The sequence below is a fragment of the Benincasa hispida genome, chromosome 11 (genome assembly GCF_027475165.1).
Source record: "Benincasa hispida cultivar pf3 chromosome 11, pf3_genome.v1.1, whole genome shotgun sequence".
Taxonomy (NCBI): Eukaryota; Viridiplantae; Streptophyta; class Magnoliopsida; order Cucurbitales; family Cucurbitaceae; genus Benincasa; species Benincasa hispida.
Window position 1 is genome coordinate 37,283,127 of NC_143488.1, and position 9,489 is coordinate 37,292,615.

The 9,489-nt window shown below is 35.0% G+C and overlaps 1 protein-coding gene and 1 long non-coding RNA gene across 2 annotated transcripts; one reads left to right on the top strand and one right to left on the bottom strand.

Moving 5' to 3' along the window:
• Positions 1–1,853: 1,853 nt before the first annotated feature.
• On the top strand, positions 1,854–5,066 carry LOC120090403 (transcription factor bHLH143-like). Its single transcript, XM_039048037.2, has 3 exons — positions 1,854–2,849; positions 2,993–3,144; positions 3,233–5,066. Exon 3 carries the CDS (start codon positions 3,249–3,251, stop codon positions 4,329–4,331), a length of 1,083 nt encoding a protein of 360 aa, XP_038903965.1. The 5' UTR covers positions 1,854–2,849; positions 2,993–3,144; positions 3,233–3,248; the 3' UTR covers positions 4,332–5,066.
• A 62-nt stretch (positions 5,067–5,128) lies between these two features.
• Positions 5,129–9,225, bottom strand: LOC120090404 (uncharacterized). The gene is made up of 2 exons (XR_005485535.2): positions 9,093–9,225; positions 5,129–5,519 (listed from the first exon to the last, which is right to left on the bottom strand). It is a non-coding gene; the product is annotated as an uncharacterized LOC120090404 (long non-coding RNA).
• Positions 9,226–9,489: the final 264 nt, after the last annotated feature.

Sequence of the window (9,489 nt, forward strand, 5' to 3'; positions counted from 1 at the left end):
TTTTTAATGTCTATTAATTATGTTTAAGTAATTATGAAATGAAAACTTAAATTTAATTTTATAGTAGTGATGAAAAAATAGTACAACTTAATTAATTTTAACTCTTTTATTTTTAAAATTAATTAATAGAAATTAACATTAAACACCAAATGTGAGTATTTAATGATTGAAAGAAAATTTAAAATTCAAGGACAAATTGTAACACTTTGAATCTAAATTGAAATTAAACTTAAAATTTAATGACTAGTGTTACATTTTGAAACTTAATGACCAAATAAAAATTAGACTCAAAATCTAGGGACAAAAATGTATTTTTCTCGAAATTTTATTTACTTTAAAAGGATTAGGTTAAATTATAAGTTTAAATCTTGATTTGTTAGGTTACAATTCGAATTATGTTTTATATTTTCATATTCAAGTTCAACAAATATATGTTTGTCATGTTGTAAACTAAATTCGGTTTTTAAAATTAAAATTGTAAAAATATGTAATATGTAATGTATTATAGATTAATAATAATTATACAAAAATTTTAACATATTGTCAACTAATATTAAATGGTATCTACAATTAGTTTTATGATTCAATAAATATTACCAATACAGTGGGGACCACAATGCAGAGAGTCAAATTTGAGCCTATAAATAGTTCCGGCCATTCCAATGAAAAGATTTACTTGAATACAAAGAAAAGTGTATATACTGATCTGAGAGAGAGACTGGTTGAGCAACTAATCAAAGTAGATTCGAGAAGAATTAAGAGACAAGGTCGAGAGGTGAGTCTTAGGGCAAGAATCCTTCTAATCCCCACTGTTGAAGCTTTGTACGAAGGTCACTTCTACTAGACGAGCAAGCCTTTCATACAATTATTTAAATTAAAATCTAATAATATGCTACCAAACACATATATAAAAACATTAAATATAAATTTGCTTTTATTGAATCCATTGTTTTCAAATTTTTATTTTTAGATTTTCTACCGAATAGACTCTAAATTTTTAGGTCTTTTTAATTTTGTGTCAATAAGTCTTTCAATTTTAGCAAATAGTGTCTATTATGAGTTTTTAACTTTTAGTTTTATATCTAATAATTTATTAATTTTTAGTTTGGTTTATAATAGATTCTTGATTAGACACAAAATTGGAATTTGAATGTGTTCAATATACTCAATTAAATTATTAGGGAAATTCTTATAAATAGAAAAATCATAAAATTATTTACACTAATTTTTTTTTTTGTTATGAAGTATAAATATTTTAAAATATTTAAAAAGATCCCAATTATTTATTTATTTTAAAATATATTTGATATGCTAAGGATCTATAAAACACAGAATGGATAGTTTTTAAAAGTGCAAGAACTAATTTTGTATTTTAAGAAAAAAAATATTATAAAAATTTTGGTGCAAGTTGCAAAATGACACAAATAATGGGGTTAGCGAAAAATGATTTTATTAAATACAAAATCGAAAAAATTGAGGGACTCAACTACAATTTTCTAAAATTTGAAAAGATCGTAGAAGGGTAAAAATGTAAATGAAAATGTTTGTGAAGGGTAAAAATGTCATCTGGTGTCTATAAAGTCCTGTCTTTGATGTTCATTCGGATACTTTTAACTTTACTCTGTTCTTCGAGTCATTTAGATCTGACCCTTCTTCGCAAATCTGGCTCTCTCTGGAAATTCTCTTCCGATTTTTCTGTAAGATTCTTTCTCATTTTCTCGCAATTTCAGTTCTTTAATTCCTGCTTCTTTAATTCCTGCTTCTTTCTCTCATATATTTTATTGCGTTCCCGTCTGTTTGATTTCTGTTGCCTGGCAAAGGTTTCTGAGAATCTGAAGAAAATGAATGGACATGGAAATAGTTGTTCAGATCATAGCCTTGGAAAATAGAAAACCCCGAATGATTTTGTCGGTTTTGTTGCTTATTAGAGGGAAATTTTGGTTTGATTGTCTTGGGAACTCAATTTATGTTTTATTTTTTCGTTCAAACGGTGGATGACCTATTTTTCTGAGATATTTTAGGGGTTTGAATTTATATTCGACGTTGATCTATCATTTTGTAGCTTAGAAAAAGCTTCATATTTCCTCCCAAATAGTTGGAATGCTGCCTTTCTTCAGTGTACTGGCTTATGTCTGAGTAAATTGTTGTAGTTCTTTGCTTTATTTAGATTTTCCTTTCCCCTTATTTATAATCCTTACCCATTTATCATCCGGGAAATTTACTTTTTTTTTTACCTTTATATAATTTATTAAATATTTATGTATTTATTATTATTTTTCATGTTTTTGCAGGTTCCTGGATGTGTTACCTTTACGTATTGGGAGAATAATATGCTTTGGTTCATATCAATTGATGTATTTCGTGTTGTGCATTTGAACCTCTATTGCAGGGTTATTTTTAAATCACTTTTTGTATTAACACTGAGTTATTCCTCCCTGAGCTCCTTCTTTCAACCAGCCATGGGTTCCAATCACTTTTTTATCATTTCCTGTGAAATAGCACCATTTTGCTTTTGGTCTTCTGTTTTATTTCTACTTTTTCTGCCCCTTTTCAAGGAATTAGATAGCTCATTAAATTTTTCGTTTATTTTTATCACCATTGTGCTCAGTTTTAAAGTTCTTCTGCAGTGAATATTCTCCTTTTATTTCCCTCTTTCTTTGTTGTTGGTACCTCTCTCGTGCTTCTGTATAGAAGAATAGTCATCCGTTTAAGGTTCAGAAGTAGTTATGGTGTGCCAAGCTGCAACCCAGACAAGATTTCGGGCATTGAAACATGAGAATGGAATTGCAGGAAAACCAACAATTATAGTTAGAGTGATCGCATGCTTTCAACCTTTGCAGAATTGTCAGGTTTGTCAACTCAGTTCTTGCCCTGTGGTTTTGCTTGTTGATTAACAATTAAATTAATTTTACATTTATTTTATTGGAATGCCTATGTATTTTTTTCCCTTGAACTTGCCATGATGAAACTTTTGGTATTTTTTCTGTTCCAGGCTGAGTATTTTCGACATTTGCTTAAGCCTGTCACGTAGATTGAATAGCATTTATTTCTCTTAAGCTGGACTCTGCAAACTTCTTTTTGTCTTTGTTCCCGAAAGCATTCAGCAGATAACTCCCATAGCAGACCAGAGCACATAATTTTGAGGTAGTTCTTGCTACATACTTGCTAAGTTTATTCTTCCTTTCATTATTTTGATTGTAACAAAGTAGTGATATTTCAAAATATTGCTTAGGTGGTTGTTTTTCTGGATGGTTGGGACTGATAACTCACGACTTGATTTTGAGCATTTTGCTTGGCAACTGCACAATCATAATTCCATGAATGCATCAGTAGAGATCAAGCAGCAGGAAAACTTCCAAACGAATATCAACCATGGAAATTGCATATTTTCCACATGTGTGGGTGGAATGCAAGGGTTTGCAATTCCACCATTACCCAGTCTTGAAGTGGAACAGCTAAATGTTGTTCAGGGATCACATCAATGCTTATCCCCTGATTTCCTGAACTCACTTGGTACTTTCATGCCTTGTCAGAAAAAAAAGGAATCTGTGCATTTTGCTCATGCTGGACCTAGTGGGATGCCTGTGTCAAAATCAAATAATGGGTCCTATCCGAAAGGTTTTCTTATCTTTGATCAATCTGGAAACCAGAAGAGATTGATGTATGCTCCTATGTGTCCTCCTGTCTATATTCCCTCAACTGTTGCTGAAACCAAGCGTTGTGGTTGGCTTGAAGAAAAAGAGGCAGCTGGAGACATTCATTCGATCAAGTATTTTCCAAATACTCTGGCCAGTGAGAATTATGTAGCTGATGGAGAGAGTAGTGAAATGCATGAAAACACAGAAGAAATAGATGCATTACTTTACTCAGACTACGATGGCACTGGTTGTAGTAGTGATGATGAAGTGACTAGCACAGGACATTCTCCAGAGATGATCGATGAGCATTGTGAGAAGGAAGAACAATGTCAAGAAACTACTACAGAAGTTGCTAGTTCTGATGGCCCAAGAAAAAGACAGAGAGTTCTTGATGGGGGCTACATAAAATCACTGCCAGTTGCTATGGTTTCTTGTGCAAGAGTTGAATCACAGAACTTTGCCGATGATGCGGAATCAAGCTGTGCCATGGTCCTTAAGGAAGAGTCTGGAACATATGTTGATTTTTGCAATTCTTCTTGCAAAAAAGACAGGATCAAGGAGACGTTGAGAGTACTTGAGAATTTAGTTCCTGGTGCAAAGGGCAAGGACCCATTGTTGGTTATTGATGAAGCTATCGATTACTTGAAGTCCTTAAAACATGAAGCTAACGCTCTAGGTGTGAGCTGCTATTAGATTGCATGCTGGTTAATTGGTTAAAATTAGGTGCATCATGGTGTGATAACTTCAGAATTCATATTTTGAATTTTGATGGATGCGAGATCAGTTTGTCTGCTAAGTGTGAACCGCTTCCTTTCTCTTACAAAGAAAATGCGATGAGTTAGCAAATGGAGGCACTGAACCTAGCCAGAAAATAAGTGAATAATTGCTATTTTTATTCGTTGACTAGACATGATTATGTTTGATGCTTTTAAGGGACTAAAGATCAGGGGAAAGCCACAAAGATTTGAACGCATGGGATGTGATAGTGGTGGGTTATGCTGTAAAATTAAAGACCCCACTTTTTCCAGCAATTTGGAGAATCTCCAAGGATTTAGTGCATGCGCGTTAGGTAACTCAGGTCCCACTTTCAACTTCTTTATTTTTCTCTTTCTGCATTATGTGCTTGCCCATTTGTAGAGGTTATGCTGTAAAAGTGGAGCTTGTCCCTTTTGGCATTAGGTAGATGTTACACGGCGAAACTTTTGTGGGGAGTCTTGTGATTATGAGAACTTTTGACTGAGCTCAGCTTTGGAGATGGATTTCACTTTTTGCTAATAGGTTTTGTGTTGATGTAATAATATTGAGGTGTGTGTTTTTTTTTTTGAGTCTATGTTTGTACTTGACCTAAGCCTTTGAGAATACTGGCTGTCCAATTATGTTGTTGATGAATTATAATCCAAGTTGTTGACAAATTGTGTTCTGTTTGCATATTGTTCTATTTTGTATCAAATTATCTCCATGCTTTTGGTCGATGGTATTGGGTTGTTGAAGAACCAACAAAGTTGAAATGGGGTATTCTAAACTTTTGTTTTCCCCCTTTTTCGATACTGTCGGAATACATGTCAATTACTGATGTCAATTACTAATGAGATATTTACTTTTGACAGGTATTTTGAATTAGACTACTATTGACCTACTGGATAATAGACATTTGTTGTCATTCCAAGATCTTATCTTCCCTTCAAAGCCTACTTATAGAGAATCCTATTAGAATAGGATGAATCCTTGTGCAGCCGTCTTCCTTTAGCAAAATAATTAGATAGTTATTGTCCAGGTATCCTTTTCGCATGGATTGAGATCTCATTGCCAATCTTCCTGGAGGGTGTTGATTCCAAATTTTAGACAGCAAACATAACCATTGTAATTTAAGAACGAGCAAACCTGTAAAACAAAGAAAAAGGGTTTCAATGCCAAAGTTAGAGATGGAGAATTGTAGAAAGGAAGCAAAGTCTGAAGTTTTCAGTTACCTCCTTTCATGCTCTTATGACCTATTTATAGATTTTTTTCATTTGCCTTTACCTTTTTTTGATCCTATTTGGAATCTAAATCTCTAAGGTTCCAAGACTTTTAGGCTCGGCCGAGGCCAAGCGGACACTTTTCCTTCTTGGGCCTCCCCTTCACACTCTTGTCATCTTTCCTTTTGACCTTAAATTTGGTATTTCGTATCTAAATGCCCATTTTGCCCTTTGGTCTATATTTACTTATAAGTTATAACATTAGCCTTTACTTCCAAGCTTCTAGATAAGACTTTTAAGATGTAAACTTTTCCAGTGATCTTTAACTTGAATTCATGACACAACTATTTTATTTTGGCTTGGTTAAATATATCGAACTTAGCCTTCCAAGATTTCCTTGAAACCTTTGACCCTATTTGGAATGTCCAATTGAAACCTTTATTTTTTAAAATAGTACAATTGGGCTCCTGACACGCATCCACTACAATTAAGCAGCGTTAAACGACATATTTACAACACGTCTATTTGTTTGTTTTTTTCTTTTGAAGAGCAGAGGCTTGCGATACTGGCTTTTGATGTCAATCTGGGACCAAAAGTTTGGAGACGACTCTCACTAGAAGTATTGACTAAATTGTCAATTGTGTTTAGTTAGTTCCCTAATTTTCTTCCTACACTTAAGTGGAGTTAATCTATCCACCTTTCTCGGCGGACTTTGGTACATTGTCTTAGCGTTTATTCAATGTTGTTACGTCAACCCAATGTCTGTCATGCAACCCTAAAATACCACCGTCCTTTCTCTTCTAGTTGGCTTCGGTCATGAGGTAATCATAATCCTTTAACTTCCTCTTTTGTCACTTGTCACATCTCAAGTCTCACATCCCATCAACATTGGTCTATTATTTTGGATGACCTTTTGTTGTCAATTTAATCGAATACCTACCAGATGACTCTAAAGTCCAAACCGAGAATCTATTATTTTGGTTGACCCTTCTGCTCTCAATTTGAGACAGAAGTTGTTGGAATTCATTGAACTCTTCATCTTTGAGTTACCTTCTGAGTAATAAACTCCAAGAATTTGTATTGAAATCTTAGTGATCATATATACTACCTTTAGGAAGCTTGGCCACAAAAAATTCTTGGAAAACTCTCTTGAAAAGAGGTATTTGACCACCAAACGTCAGTCCAAAAATAAATCTTCCTGCCTTCTCCAAGTTTAAAATGTGCTAAGAAGCCAAACTTGTCCCAAAGCTATGAGATGCCAATCCAAGGATTTCTCAAACTCAACTATGCTTATTGAACATATGCCAATTGTGAGAATCTGAACCATGAATGCTTTTAACCACCCTACACCAAAGCGATTCTTGCTCTTTGATGAATCTCCAATTACATTTGAAAAGAAGCGTTGTATTTCTGGCTTTTAAATTGCCCACTCCAATGCCACCATCCTGAACACCCTTTTGGATTGTTATATTGGACCAAATTCATGGAAAATGAATTGGAAGTAAAAATTTTGCAATTTGATTCTCATTTCCAATCCCCGAAAACTTAAAAGCGCCCCCACCACACAAGAGAATAGAGAGCCAAAATTTTGAACTTGATTCCTATACAATAGCAAAATTTTGAGGGTTTGGTTTTGGGTGTGTTTGATGGAAGACGCTAGAGATATGAGAGTTTTTCAAGCCTAGGGTTTGTGGGTTTGTTGGACAAATTGGAGGGTCGGTTGGTTAGTTCCTTGAGAGGGGAGAGGGATGCCTTAAAAGGGGTGCTTGTAGACTTGCTCTAAAAAGAGACCATCAGTTGGCTAAAGTGAACTGGGCTAAGGAAGGGAATTGTAACACTGCTTATCTACATAGAGTGACAAGTGGGAGAAGGAAAAAGAATACTATAGACCTTTTGATTTTGGAGAACAAGGATGATAAAGAGGTTGAAGAAGAGGTCATTTCGGCCTTTTCCACTCTTTACAAACCAGTTATCAAGGCTAAACCGTTTGTGAGTGGCATTGATTGGCGTCCCATTTTGTCTAGGGAAGACGAGGATCTTGTGACTTCGTTCAGTTTAGAGGAAATTGGGAGGGCGATTTTTGGTTGCAACAGAAATAAATCTCCTGGTCCAGATGGCTTCTCAATGGCTTTCTTCCAAGATAATTGGGATCTACTCAAAGGTGAGTTAGTAGTGTCTTTAGAGAGTTCTTCGAGAGAGGCATTTTGAACCGTTCGATGGTGGAAATTTTTGTGTGCCTTATCCCCAGTAAGGAGAATGCCAGAAGGGTTAAGGAGTTCATACCCATTAGTCGCATAACGAGTACCTATAAGATTTTGGCTAAGGTTGTCTTCGATGTAGTTTGGAGGATAAAGATTCCAAAGAAAATTAAGTTCTTTACCTGGCAAGTTTTGTTAGGTCATGTGAATACTCTAGATAGGCTTGCTAGGAAGTTACCCATGTTAATGGTTTGCTAGGAAGTTACCCATGTATTCTCTGTCGAAAGGTGGCGGAAGACTTGGATCACCTGTTTGGGATTGTTAGTTCATGAGATATGTGTGGAATTGTTTTTTGTAGGAGTTTGATATGCAGATCACCGATCAAAAGAGCATGTGAGCGATGATCTAGTTTCTCCTCAATCCACCTTTTAAAGAGAAATATTATTTTTTGTAGTTTGATAGAGTGTGTGCTTTATTGTGGATATTTGGGGTGAGAGGAACTTGAGACTGTTTAGAGGTTTGCAAAAGGACCATACTGGAGTTTCGTCCTTAGTGAAGTTTCATGTCTCGCTTTGGGTTCGGTTTCGAAGCTTTTTTGTAATTATTCTATAGGTAACATCTCTTTTGGCTAGAAATATTCTTGTAGAGGGATTTCTCTTTTGTGGGCTTGTTTTTTTGTATGTTTTTGTATTCTTTCATTCTTTCTCAACGAAAGTTGGTAAAAAAAAAAAAAAAAACACTCTTCACAACGTTCTTCATTTTCTAAACCCAAACTTCCAAATTCTGCACCCAAACACAGGTTCTTGAACTCATGTTTTTGAACTCTCCACTTAAACCTATATGCTTAACATATTTGCACATAATTATCGCACCAGCACTCTAGTACCCCTACAGAATTAAATTCCTAAATCTTCCCTCCTTCAGAGATTACCAACCATGCAATGAAAAATCATCCCGTTCATTTGATACCCTACCTAGCCATTAAATTATCTAATTTATCATTTCCCAGCTAGAAGAAAAATTATCCGATTTATCATTTCTTAGCTAGGAAGTGATATTATTAGAAATCAAATAACTACATTCTAATACTAAATTGTCTACTTGAAGAAGCTAGAGCGAATGGCAAATTTCTTACAGAGAAATGGATGGATACATGAGAAAATCACAAGTATACAAAAGGAAAAAGGTGGAGAGGAAGAAGAGTTCAGCGATAAGCGTATAAATTCATAATTGTTACAATTAGGAGGCCTTGTGGATTTCCAAAAAGAGGAAAAGTAAACAATACAAATCTGAAAAGTTACCCAACAAAAACTGTAGTTCAAGGAGTCGATGGCGACGGTGGCTGAGTAGTCGACGACGGCTGAGTGGGACGCCAAATGCGAGACAGTGAGAACCTAGAAGAGAGAGAATGATGCTGAGACTCGAAGCTCATTCGTAAATTGGAAACTCCATTTGGTCGGTCTACTTAAACCGATAACTGATACTGACCTGATCGGTTCGGTCGGTCTGATAGTTATAAAAAATCAAACCGGTTGGGTTCCTTCACCCTTTAAGTCTTACAGAAAATTTAAACAATCACACAGAGTAAGTGTTATTTAAACAACCTTCACTTTTTAGAAGCAGCTTGGTGCTATTCTCAAATGTGAGAATCACGCAGACTTATGTTACGCCGCCGTAATGTTATTCTCAACCTTCACC